The 12,652-nt window shown below is 54.0% G+C and overlaps 1 protein-coding gene across 5 annotated transcripts in view; it reads left to right on the top strand.

Annotated features, from left to right (window-relative positions):
• Positions 1 to 10,893, top strand: part of CD276 (CD276 molecule) — a 30,220-nt gene extending 19,327 nt beyond the window's left edge. For all 5 annotated transcript variants that reach the window (XM_045070536.1, XM_045070537.1, XM_045070533.1 and 2 more), the window contains 4 exons: positions 2,270 to 2,404; positions 3,436 to 3,477; positions 4,912 to 4,947; positions 7,076 to 10,893. In XM_045070536.1, the coding sequence (XP_044926471.1) occupies positions 2,270 to 2,404; positions 3,436 to 3,477; positions 4,912 to 4,947; positions 7,076 to 7,098 (236 nt within the window). In that variant the 3' untranslated portion in view covers positions 7,099 to 10,893. The remainder of the gene's footprint in view (positions 1 to 2,269; positions 2,405 to 3,435; positions 3,478 to 4,911; positions 4,948 to 7,075) is intronic.
• The last annotated feature ends 1,759 nt before the right edge of the window (positions 10,894 to 12,652 follow it).

The following is a 12,652-nucleotide window of genomic DNA, read 5'->3' as shown; positions in this document are numbered from 1 at the left end:
AGAGAAAGGGAAGATTTCTGCGAAAGGAGGCAGGGGCCAGAGTGGGCTGGAGCAGTCGGGAGAAGTCTCCAGGGACAGGTGGGAGTTGAGAGAGCCTCGAAGGGCAGGTGGACTTTGTGATCATTTGCCCCTGGGGTTGAATTGGGTATTTGCCACGCTGTACAGAAAGGGCTTATGGGTGTCAATGGAATGGTAAGGAGAACGCTTACCTCATCTAAGAGAAAAACACTTTTATTTTAAACTTCAGTAGCTAACATTTAAAGTACTTTCAGAGATGAGGAAACCAAAGCCCAGAGAGAAGAGAGAACTTTCCCAAGTCTGCAGACTAGAACAGTGGCTTTATTTCGGGGGCCAGGGGCCTCTTTGAAAATTGGATAAACAGTAAATGCAATAGTTTGCATGTTTAGAAGGTGCACAGGGGTGTGTGGCCCTTGGCTCCAGCACCCAGTGGTGAGCCAATGACCCAGGACCAGAATCCAACCTTTAGCCTCTCAGCCTAATTTTCTCTCCTCCCCACCACCCAGCCTCCTGTTTTCATAAGAGCAGGTCTGGCCTACTTTGGAGCCCTTGGCCTGTATTTTGCTTCAGGCAGCTTTATGCCTGGTAAAACATTCTAGGATTCAGAATGTCAGTCCTCCAGCCTGGGCTCTCCCACACCTGCTGGAGAGGTTCGTGACATAGAGCATGTTGTGTGCGTGGAAGGGGCTTTATGGAGCATTCCCTGGGAGTGGAGCCTCAACACCCTGGCCCGAGCCCTGCTCTTTACTCCAGGGCCAGTTTGGCTAGTGTTCAGGTGCTAACACCAGTCAAGGAGTGAACACAGACAGACATCCTCCCTCCTCCTGAGTATTTTGGTGGCTCTGCTCCCTCCTTTGCTGCAAGGGCCGTGCCCGGGATCCCCAGGTGTTTCTTTCCTGGGCTTTATGGATGGGCCTTCCTGGCCCCTCGTCTCAGCTGCTGTCCTCTCCCGCTCCCCTGGGTGATGGGTCTCTTTGTTTGCAACATCCTGAGCAGCAGCTCTGCCAATTATACCGGCTGGAGGGAACGTCTGCTGCAAATGCCCATGACCCTGGCAGGGCTTCTGCTGCCGAAGGTTCTCCTGGCAGTGCTGTCGGCCCTGACCATGCCTTCTGCAGACCCAGCTGGCTGCTGCTGCTGGCCTGGGCACTCCTGGTCTGCAGACAGCAGAGGAGAGCAGTGCTGTCTTTTGTTAGCTCTGAGGTCCCCAAGCTTTCTGCCCAGGACTCGGCATGGGCCCAGGGACTGGGCTGCTGGCTGGCAAGCTCAGAACAGTGGCTGGCCCAGACCCAGGTGCGGGTGCCTCGAGCCCCTCCCTCTGCCGTTGAGAGAGCTAACAGAAGGGCCCTCAGCGTTTCACGGAAACATTCCCCTGGCAAGTCTCCCCCTCTGGGGTAAACCCAGAACCCTCACCATGGCGCCCTCAGTTCCCACCCCCATCTACATGTAGGGCTCCCCAAGCATTTTCTGTAAAGGGCTGGATAGTAAATATTTTAGGCTTTGTGGGCCACATACAATCTCTGTTGCTGCTGCTGCTTTTCCTTCCCCTTCTGCTCCTCCTGTTTCTTTTTTGGTAACCCTTTACAAATATGAAAACTATTATTAGCCAACAAGCTGTACAAAAACAGACCACAGGACAGACCTGGCTCGCAGACCATAATTTGCTGACTCCCGATCTCTGAGATGGGGGATATCATCAGGCAGGGCTGCAAGAGTCAGGGAGGGCCTTCTGAAGAGGTGAACCTTAAAGTAGGTGAGCTTTTGGGGACATTTTTTAAAGTAGGGGAACTTGACAGCACTGGCGTGGGGGCTGGAAGGCACCAGCTGTCCCCGCAGAGAGTGGTTAGTTCACCAGCTTGGCTGGAGCAGAGGTTCCTAAGGTGGATGCAGAAGGAAAGGCTGGGGAAGCGGAAGGAGCAGCCACATAATAGAGGTCCTTGAGAGGATGGAAGCATTATTCAAATGTCAGTGGGGAACCATAGAAGGTTCTAGAGCATCATCAACTGTAGACTTTTCACCCTTGCCAAGTTGAGGCATGTCCACACCAGCTACAGCTGGGTCAAGGCTTGGATGTGTCTTGGTGGGGGGAGGGGAGGGGCATGGGAACATCAGTGAGCTCTCTTCATAACGCTGGAGCCTAGTGAAGGTGGGAGCTACCTATTCACACCTCTTGGCCAGGGGTGTGCAGTCCTCAGGGCCACAGGGGCCAGGCATGACCATCTCTTCCTCTTCTCCCCACTTTCCCTCCCAGGGCAGCCCATGACCTTCCCTCCTGAGGCCCTGTGGGTGACCGTGGGGCTCTCTGTCTGTCTCGTTGCACTGCTGGTGGCCCTGGCCTTCGTGTGCTGGAGAAAGATCAAGCAGAGCTGTGAGGAGGAGAATGCAGGTGAGGGAGAGAGGGTGCGTGCACACACATGTGTCTTTGCGTGTGGTGGTGTGTCTGTGGCATCAGCATGTGGGTCGCTTTCTGGTGACCAAATGAACGTGAGTGTGCAAATGGGGCCTCATTGTGTGTGTGACCCCGAGGCTGAATGTGTCTCGTGCATGTAAACATGCCTATCGGGGTGCGGCTATGGCAGGCTGAGCGTGGGTAGCAGCAGGACGGAGGTGAGAGGTGTATGTGGAGGCCTGCGGTGTGATGGTGAGGGTGGAAGTCGCGCAAGCGTGTCTGTGCGTGGATGCGTGGGTGTAGAGCGTGGACATTTAGTGGCACGCGTGTGAATGCCGTATGGTATGTGTGGCCCTGTGTGAGGGTGTGTGTGCCTCCCAGTGGGCAGAGTTGAAAGCGGCTGCCATTAGCTGGGCTGAGATCAGAGTTGACTTTGGTGATTGGCAGGTGGTGAGCTGACATTGGTAGACGGGCAGTTTGAGCTTGGTCCGGGAAGCGTGTCAGCTCTGGGGAGTGGTGGGTGGTGAACACACGCTGGTGAGTCGGGAGTTGATGCCGGTGGGTGGTTAGGTGGGTACACGAAGGCTTTCCTGGTGAACATGGAAGTAGATGGTCGGAAGTGGGAGCTGGCTGGGTGTCGGGAAGGAGGGTACGTATGTAGAGGAGAAGGGACAGACGGGTGGCGGCTCGTGCAGTGGGTGGCAGAGGGGGCTGGTAGAAGGACAGGAGCACTGGTTAGGTGGGTGCCGCTGGTGTTGGAGGCTGGTGCTAGGGGGGCTTGGTAAGTGGGTGGATGGGGGAGCAATGGGTGTGGCTGGGAGGAGGGGTGACGGGGAGGAGATGGTGCTCGGATGGGGGAGCGGTGGCTTCTGCTCTGTGCTGGTCTCAGGCTCCCACCCTGTGTCCAACATCTGGACCACAAGCCAGGCCTACTCCGCCCACTTTCCTGCCTCCCATACTCCCAGGTGGAGATGTGCAGGGATGACTGGGGGCTGAGAAAGCCTCATTATGGAGTCCTTGTCTTCCAGGTGCTGAGGACCAGGATGGGGATGGAGAAGGATCCAAGACCGGTAAGCCCGAGCTTCGAGTGGGCCTTATGGGCTGCGGGAAGGACGCAGGGATGGGGAGAGAACTCTAGGATCCCGAGGAACCACGTTTGCTTGGGGTTTGGATGCAGTGTGTTCTGTGGTCTGTGGCCTCCTGCCCTGGTAAGTCTGGTCTTTACCTCAGTGTGAGGCCTGGACGTGGGTCTCCCCTGGCTCTCTCCCAGGTGTTGTTTTGTCTCTCCTGCCCACCTGACCTTCCTAACTGGGCCAGCTCCACTCTGAGAGACCCTGCACTGTGGGGTCTGGTGGCCTTCTAGGGGAAGGAGGGCTCAGGGGACAGGGTGGCCTGGGTTTAAGTTCCAGCTGCCGCTTGTGGGCTGAGCGGCCTGGAGCAAGTCACTTTGCTTCTCTGGACCTCAGTTTCTTCATCTTTGAGTCTTGGCTTCCTCCTAATAACTGCCTACTTCATAGATTGTATGGGCTTATTTAAATGAGATCATGTATATAAAGGGCCTCGCACCAGGCCTGGTGCCTGGTCCATGCTTGGTAGCTTGGAGCCTTGTTAGTAGGCACACAATTTAAGACAGTTCCATTCTGGTTAGAGGTTATGTGACTTTGGTCACAGTGCTTTGCTGCTCTGGGCTTCAGTGTCCTTCTGTAAAATGTTCTCTTGACCCTGCCTTGATGACACCGGAGGCTCTTTTGAGTGACTGGACACAGGGGTGGTTTTCACAGGGCATGGTGCTTTGAAGACATCAACTTAGAGCCCAGATTGGGGTAAGTGCTGTGGCGCCTGTGTTTCGTGGCTACTGGAGGCTTCACCGCCCTCCCTCCTGGGGCTCCTGGGCCAGCTTCCCGAGGAGCCATTTGGGACGGTGTCAGTTGACATCGGTCCCCTCCCCACCCCCGTGAAGGAAGAGCGGGAGACTGACACCTGGGGACTGCTGTAAATGATGCCAATTAACTCTCTGCCTTTGGTGTGGCGACAGCCCTGGGATCAGGCCTCATTTTCCTTGCTCAGAGGCAGATGTAGTTGTCAGAGGGAGGGGGTAGGGAGTGGAGCATGGCCTAGAGATTTTCTCAGTCTCGGTTCCTCATGACCTCATGACCTAGGAACGGCTGCAGCCTCCTGTAGCTTCTCCCGTCACCCTTATTTGCAGAACAGACTCGGTGTACTTCCGCATCTCTAGCTCACTGGAGGGCAGGGTAGCTGTTCCCATTGTACAGATGTGGAAAACTGAGGCCTAGAGAAAGGAGTGGCAGGATACAGAGTGGAGCTGGGCCTTGGGACAGCAGCCTAGGGCCCCTTGCCTGGGGCTGGGAGGTTGCCCTCATCCTCCCAACTTCTCCCAGTCCATGTAGCCTCACTTCCTTCTCAGCTCCCATCCCTCTGCCGGACTCCTGACCCCGCCATTGGCCACGGTCCCCCCTCACTGTGTGTTCCTTCCTTTTTTGCAGCCCTGCGGCCTCTGAAACACTCTGAAAGCAAAGAAGGTAAAGACATGTGGTGCCTGAGATTGTGTCTGTGGGTTGGCCCATCTGTGTGCGGGAGGTGGGAGAAGATGGTTGGCGGTGGGGGTCACCATCGCAGGCTCACTGGTGACCTGAGACTCCCTCCCAGAAGAGCAGCCGGGACTCCCCCCTGACAGAATGGCAGAAGGCAGAGTAACCACGGTCCCAGCTGCTCTAAGTGGGTGTAGATGTGACAGAGGCTTCACAAGGACGGGGATTATTTTTCTCTCTTCTGGAATAGTCTAAGCGTAGGTGACCTTAAGGCCACTGACGTCCTGGCACTAGGTTCCATTTATTGGTTTCTGCCCTCTTCCACTCAGAACTTCCATCCCTGGGTCCAGGCTGGCTGCTCCAGCTCCCATGCCCTCTCTGGAAGCAAGGGGGAGGGAGGAGAAGGAGGGACTATTTTTTTCTAGGGCTTGACTAGAAATAGCTCCTGTTACTCCAGTTTCGGTCCATTGGTCTGGATCTAGTCACATGACCCTGAGCTCCAGGGAGGCCAGGGACTATGGCTTTCGGCTGGGGAGCCACGTTCCTGATATGTAGTAGGCAGTTAGTGAATGTTAACAATCATTATTACTTGTATTCCGCAACATCGGTGGTTACAGTAGCAAGTGGTTGCTTGGAAGTAAGTGTGAGATTCTTCCTTACTGAAAGTAACCAACAGTGACATCTATGTATGCGTGTTTGTGTGGAAATGTGTGTGTGTGTGTATTTTGAACAAAATATTCCTTGCAGCAGATTTGCCACTTGATGTGAGTGGCTTCCACCTAGAAAATCAAAGTTGGTTGCTAAAGGTTATGGAAACGTTTTCAGGTGGCCTGGGTGTCCCTTTCAGGAAAGAAAACTTTAACTAAATTCCTGGATGCTCATCCCTGCATTTAGAGGAGAAGGGAAGGACACAGCCTCTGTCTTCAGGAAACATTCAGAGGCCAGGACAGGAAAGTGGGGGGGCTGGGGTGCAATGGGGCCCTCAGAAACCTGCACAAAATACGTGATAAGGGAGGATCGTGGACTCAGACTTTCACAACAGTCTGTAAAGGGGGCTTTGGGAAGGCAGCATTGTGCAGAAGAAAGAGGCCCCAGGGTCAGAAGGGGAGACCTTGGGTCTAGTCTCTGCCTCTGACCTTCGGGGAGGTTTCTTCATGAGTGGAATGCACACCACTGGTGAGGTCTAGGCAGGGTGACAAATGCGGAAGGGCTCGGTAAAGCAAGTCGTTTTAAATGCTGTAGAATGTTCCATAGCAGTAAGAGGTCAATGTTGGGGTTTGGAGGGATGGAGATAAGTTATCTGCCTCCTTGTTGTTCTGAACTGAATGAGGCATAGAAGGATTGAGCAGATGGAGATGAAAATGTCAGCTTGGTTCTAGAAGAGAGCTGCAGGAGAATGGCCTGGGTGCAGGGTGCAGTGGGCTTCCCCGTCTTGCTCCCAGCGGGTCAGGCTGACCCCCCAGTCTCTGGTCACACTGTGTGCACAGAGGCTGCACCCGGAGGCTGGGGCGGGGCGGGCGCGGGAGGGGTGGTACTGCTTATCCTGGAACAGACAGAGCCCAAAGAATGGGAGAGGGAGCGGCAGAATCACACACACTCCGAGCCCCTGCCAGGTCAGGGAGTGGCGCGGGGCCAGTCCACTAGTGCCCCCATGTGGAGACAAAACCCAGAGGCACTCAGCAGCGTGGAAAGGGGAGCTGGACAGGATTTCTTGCTAGTGCAGGGGAGGCAGCCAAGCCAGGAAAGACCGAAGGGGATAGAAAGGAGGGGGAGAGTGGAGGGGACAAGTGTGCCAGTGAAAGTGGTTGGAAAAGGTGGGGGGGCGGGCAGCCCTGGGGCTGGAGAGAGAGGCTGGCGGGGACTAGGCAGCCTCCCTTGGGGGCCCCATGGTCTGTCTGATGCCCAGCTCCTGTGTTGTGGTCCGTCTGGGCCTCCAGGGCCGTGATGAGCACAGAAGGGTGAGGGGCGGCTGCTAGTCAGACTGCGGTGGCCCCTCCCACACGCCCTCCGCGCCCGGAAGTGTGTGAGCATGCGCCTGGGGTTCTGGAGCGCGCCCAAGAGTAGAACTCTTGCTTTAATGTTTTTTTCCCTCATGTTTTCTTTCCATCATGAAATGCAGATGATGGACAAGAAATAGCCTGACCATGCGGGCCAGGGGTCCTGCCCTCAACAGACGGCTCCCACTCCAGCAGGTCTGCTCATTCTCTGAAGGACAGAGTGACCTCCCCGCAGCCTTCGTTCTCCGATGGATGTGATTCCCAAGTCATCCTGCTGCCTTATTTCTCCGGTGACACGATACATAAACCATTCTGCTGTCTGGTTTCTTACGGACACCACCCCACCGCCTTATTTCTCCATGGATATGCTGCACGGACCGAGTCTGGCTGCCTCTTTTTCTCCAAAGGACTCAATATTCAGACTGATCCTCTTCTGCCTGATTTCTCCAAAGACAAGATACACAGTCACCCCTGGCCTTCTTTCTTCAGTGGCCCTGATACACTAGTTTTCATTTCTCAGCCTTTTCTTCCACCCTCCCCCACCCTGGGCTCCTTTAAGCCCATCTCCTCAGACAGGGACACTGCAGCTTCAGCATCTCCTCGAGTCCACAGGCGTCTCCCACCTCCCCTTCCTCTGGCCCCAGCCTTTTCCCTCCCTCACTAAGTGAATTCAGGGCCCTTCCCCCAGGCCCGCAGAGGCACACAGGTGCATGTGCTGGAACACGTGCCAGGACAGGTAGGGACCTCCCTTGGCCCAGTCTCTCCCGTGGTGCCCTGGGCTGTGCCCTGGGAACTGCCTCCCCACGGAAAGCACGTGCTGGTCACACTGGGTGTCTGGATGTCTGTGTGGGCCCCCTGGGGGCCAGCCCCTAGCCCCCTGCTTTGCCCTCCTCTCCTTTTGTTCACCCATTCTAGTCATGTTCATCAAGCATCCGTAGGGTGTCAGCACTGCCTTGGGCACCTGGGACATGGTGTGAGAAGATAGGCCCCTCCTTTAAGGAGCTTGTCCTTCAACTAGAGACCTGTGAGGAGACAGATACCTGCCTGCTACAGTCTGTGGCTCTCGAGCAGGCTCCTGCCCTGCTCCCTACAGTACCCTCTTCTGTGCCCACAGCCTGCTGGATACCTCATGCCCACCGCATCCTCATTCCCTCCCCAGAGCAGGGGGTAGGGATAGCAACCTGGAGACAGGGCAGAGCCTCTTGCTACAGTCGGAGAATCTAATGGTTTCCGAAGTCTTTCCAGGTGGGAGCAGGGGGGCAGGCGGCCACGGTACCCTGTGAGAGCAGAAGTGTAGGGGAAGCCTGGGGATGGGGCAGGGCCAGGAGGGCACAGGGATGCAGCCCCTCACCACCCCCTCCCACCATGGTGCTATTCTGGAGCCGGGAGGATACCTCCTGGCTTGTCTCTCACCGGCCCCCAGCCTCCAGAATGCTTCTGATGTCCTCCCGCTGACATTTCTTCCTTCCTCCGGGAATGGAAGAGGTGACATGTCTAATTTAAATGTGGGACTTTGAGGAATTTTGTTAACTGGGGGTGCAGTTTGGGAAAAATAAATGGCTTTGTAGAAAGCTTTTTCTCCGAGAAGTGTGTGGAAGAAGGTTGGGCAGCAGGACTTGGCAGGAAGCATCCTCTCCTGGACATTTGAGGCCAGAGTGGGCCAGGCCTGTGTCTCCACCCTTTCATCGTCCTTCAGTGGCTGGGCCTCTGTGACCATGCAGCCCCTCCCTGGCCACAGTCTTCCTCCTGGGACAGTGAAGTTGGCAGTCTAGAAAGGCTTGGATCCTCCCTTTCCCGGAAGCACCACCTAATTTCTTTATCTTGGGAGGCTCAGATCCTGGGCTTGTTTAGGGCCACTTCTAGCACCCCGTTTTGTAGATGGGGAAGCTGAACCCTAGTAGGAAGCTGATGCCAGGAAGGAGCTCTCTCTGCATGCTGTTGGTGACTGACCCGTTGGAATGGGCACTGGACGTGAATCAGAGGTCCAGGGCCGGAACCTCATTTTACTCTGTGACCCTGAGCAGGGCATCTAGTTTCTCTGGACCTTACTTTTCTTACATAAGAAACAGACCTGAGGTTTTCACCATCCTCCACCTCCAAAGACTGAGAAGAAGGGGGGAATGTGGCATAAGCAGGTTTCCAGGGGGGCTGGGTTCAGGGGTGTGGAAGCCTGGAGAACACACTGTGCCCATTTGCCCCTGGGTGACAAGGCGCTGGGGCAGCAGGAGGGGCCTGTGCTGGAGGTCAGGACACTTGGCTTTGGTTCCCAGCTGCACTACTAACTTGTGACCGAGTCCTTCATATCTCTGACCCCTGATTTCCTTACCCATTAAGTAGGGCGCCGAGTCCTCCCCTGAAATGTGCACAGCAATCTTTACAAACCAGAGCGCCTATTATGAAAGCCCGTGGCCCTCGCAGTGAAACTGGTCACCCTGCTTGAAGTCCCACCACGGGTGCTCTGGGTGGATTTTAGAATCAAAAGACTTGTACCAGGGCTCTGCCTGTGCCCCGTACTCCCCCTTGTACCCTCGAGCTCGTTGCTCACGCCACTGGGCTAAGCTCTACCTGCCAGGTGGGGACGGCAGTGGTTCATGTTTCATAGATCTCTCTGAAGGTTGGACAAGACAGTGGGTAGAGAGACAGGCAAACCATAAAGGCCGGGGTGCATGTGGGGGCTTATTTTTCTTCCCTGCTGCTGGGGCTGCACTCTTACTCCCTAGGTGACTTTGTAGATGGAGCACAGTGACCTCAGTTTGCCTATCTGTAGAAGAGGCATGGGAACCAGTGTTTTTTCTTTCTGACGGGGCCAGGATAAGCCTGGATCAAATGTTCGCAGGAGGGACCCAGCCGGTGGGGGGGCTTTCCTGGGGACTGAGGGGTGAGGAAGGTAACCACTAAGTCCCCTGTCATAAATGCCCCAGAGAGCAGTATTTTTAGCTGCCTTTCCTGGGCAAAGCTCCAACTTCTGCATTTTAATGGAGAAATAATTCTCACAGTGCGACAAGCTGTAGCCTGCAGGTGTCATATCCATATTAAAGAGGGGACAGAGCAAGGGTTCATTTGCCTGGCTCGAGGTGTGACCAGAATTCACCTCCAGGAGCACTTGTAAGCAGGGCTGTGAAGACCAATTAGTGGATCTGATCGCTCAGAGGGAGGGGCCTGGGTGGGAGGTGAAGACAGCAGGGCTGGGGGTCCTGAGCCATCCTGATTGTCCTTTAACAGAGCAGCGTGCCTCTGCTCGTGCAAGAGCAGGGTCTGTGCTTTCCCCAGGTCCGTTCAGGGGGGAGGCATCTGAACTTGCCCGTCCCAGGGGGCAGTTGCTGACTGTGTAGGCCAGTGAGCAGAGTGACTCTCACAGCTTCTGAGCTGACCAGTACCAAAGGTCCTTCTACAAAGCCCAAGTCTTAAACTGAAATGTGAAGCCAAGGTTTGCCCCAAGTAGCAAAATCCTGGACCTCCAAGTGCAGGGCTCTCGCAGAGAAGCAGGAGCTGAGGAAGGCGTGCAGTAATGTGTGTGAACATTGCAAATGCAAACAATATTATGTTAAACTAACAAATACAAACAAAGCACCAGGGGCCCAAAATGGCATCGCTTAGGCCAAGTCCCTACACTGGGGCTTAATGTGTCATCTAATTGCACTTTTGACCTCCCCCCAAAATATCGTCTTAGTAGGGATTTTCTGTAGGGTTGCCAATGAATCTTCCATGTGAGCCTTCTCTGTCTGCCAAAGGAAGATGAGGTCATCTGCATGATAAGATCCCTGGCTTTTCCTGTTGCTTTTCTCTGCCAGGGAAAGTGGCCTTGCCTAGAACAATTCTTTTGCCAAAATCTTTCTTGCCCCACCCTCCTATAAGAACCTTCCCTTTTGTACAACTTCTGGGAGCTTCCCTCTCCTAGCTTGGTGGCCTGAATTGTTTAATAAAGCCAATTAGATCTTCAGATTTACTCGGTAGAATTTTGTTCTTTAACACAGAAATGTACAGGGAGGTTGTCTTCACTTGCAGTCCCTGCATGCAGAGGGAAGCACTGTTAAAGGTTTGCTATCCTTCTAGACTTTTCCCTAGGCTAACACTTTTATAAAACTGAAACCATATATATTGTTTTTTTCTTTCTTTTTTTAAAGAGATTTTCTTTATTTGTTTGAGAGAGAGTGAGAGCACGAGATCAGGGAAGATCAAAGGGAGAAGCAGACTCCCCACTGAGTGGGGAGCCCGATGTGGGAATTGATCCAGGGACTCTGGGATCATGACCTGGACTTAACCGACCGAGCCACTCAATTGTTCTTCAATTTCATATAAACGGAACCCTACAGTACATACTATTTTGTGTCTAGCTTCTTTCAAAGACATCCCTCATTCCTCTTTTTTTTTCTTTTTTAAGATTTTATTTATTTCAGAGAGAGAGAAAGCACAAGCAGGGGAAGTGCCAGGCAGAGGGAGAGGGAGAAGCAGGCTTCCCCCACAGAGCAGGGAGCCTGATGTGGGACTAGATCCCAGGACCCTGGGATCATGACCTGAGCTGAACGCAGCTGCCTAACTGACTGAGCCACCTAGATGCCCCATCCGGTCATTCTTTTCAAATGTCTACATAGTATCTCGCAGAACTGTTGTCCTAGAATATACTTTGCCAGTTCCTAGAATTTGGATACAGATAAGGCAGATTTGTGCTCGAGTTTGTATGGTATGGAGCCCCAGAAGTGGGATCTCAGGGTCACATGTATATGTTAAAAGTTGGTGGAGACATGGGGCACCTGGGTGGCTCAGTGGGTCAAAGCCTTTGCCTTCGGCTCAGGCCATGATCCCAGGGTCCTGGGATTGAGCCCCGTATCTGGCTCTCTGCTCGGCAAGGAGCCTGCTTCCTCCACTCTCTCTACCTGCTTCTCTGCCTACTTGTGATCTCCATCTATCAAATAAATAAATAAAATCTTAAAAAAAAAAAAAAGTTGGTGGAGTTGCCAGCTGTTTTGGACAGCCTGTTTAGTCAGTCTCCGTGGCAGCAAGAATGAGCAAGCAAAGAACACTTAGGGCCTCTAGCAGCGGGGATCCTAGATAGGGCAGGAAGGGTGCTGGGAATTCCAGCACACAGCTGGGCTTAAAGGGACTCAGGGGTGCGGCCCTACTCAGGAGCAGGTGGGGCCTGCAGTCATCTCCTCTCCCAGCTGCTCTGGGCCACTATCCCTTCAGTCTCTGCCTTCTTTTTTTTTTTTTTTTTTAAATTTTCAGCATAACAGTATTCATTATTTTTTCACCACACCCAGTGCTCCATGCAATCTGTGCCCTCTATAATACCCACAATCTGGTACCCCAACCTCCCATCCCCCCGCCACTTCAAACCCCTCAGATTGTTTTTCAGAGTCCATAGTCTCTCATGGTTCACCTCCCCTTCCAACTTCCCCCAACTCCCTTCAGTCTCTGCCTTCTGGTAGTCCCGTGCCTCTGTCCGTAGTGGTGATGATTTCACCACTAAGGAGGTGGTGCTTGTTAGAACAGAGGACACCCAGGATCTCATGGGGCAGATCCATCCAAGCCCTCAGAGACAGAGGGGTTCTGACCTTTGCTCCCAGCCTTTCCCCAGTGTCTGAACAGCAGACACATCCTTCAACCTCTCTTCAACCTCCCTCAGTGAATATGATTTCCCCACCCCCATTGGCCTCCTCTGGACATGTTTCATCACCATCCTTTTAGATGGAGGCCCTGGC

This window comes from Mustela putorius, unplaced genomic scaffold, assembly GCF_011764305.1.
Source record: "Mustela putorius furo isolate JIRA1106 unplaced genomic scaffold, ASM1176430v1.1 tig00003972_pilon_pilon_pilon, whole genome shotgun sequence".
Classification (NCBI taxonomy): Eukaryota; Metazoa; Chordata; class Mammalia; order Carnivora; family Mustelidae; genus Mustela; species Mustela putorius.
The sequence above is the reverse complement of the archived record's forward strand: the minus strand, read 5'-3'. Positions and strand labels throughout refer to the sequence as shown.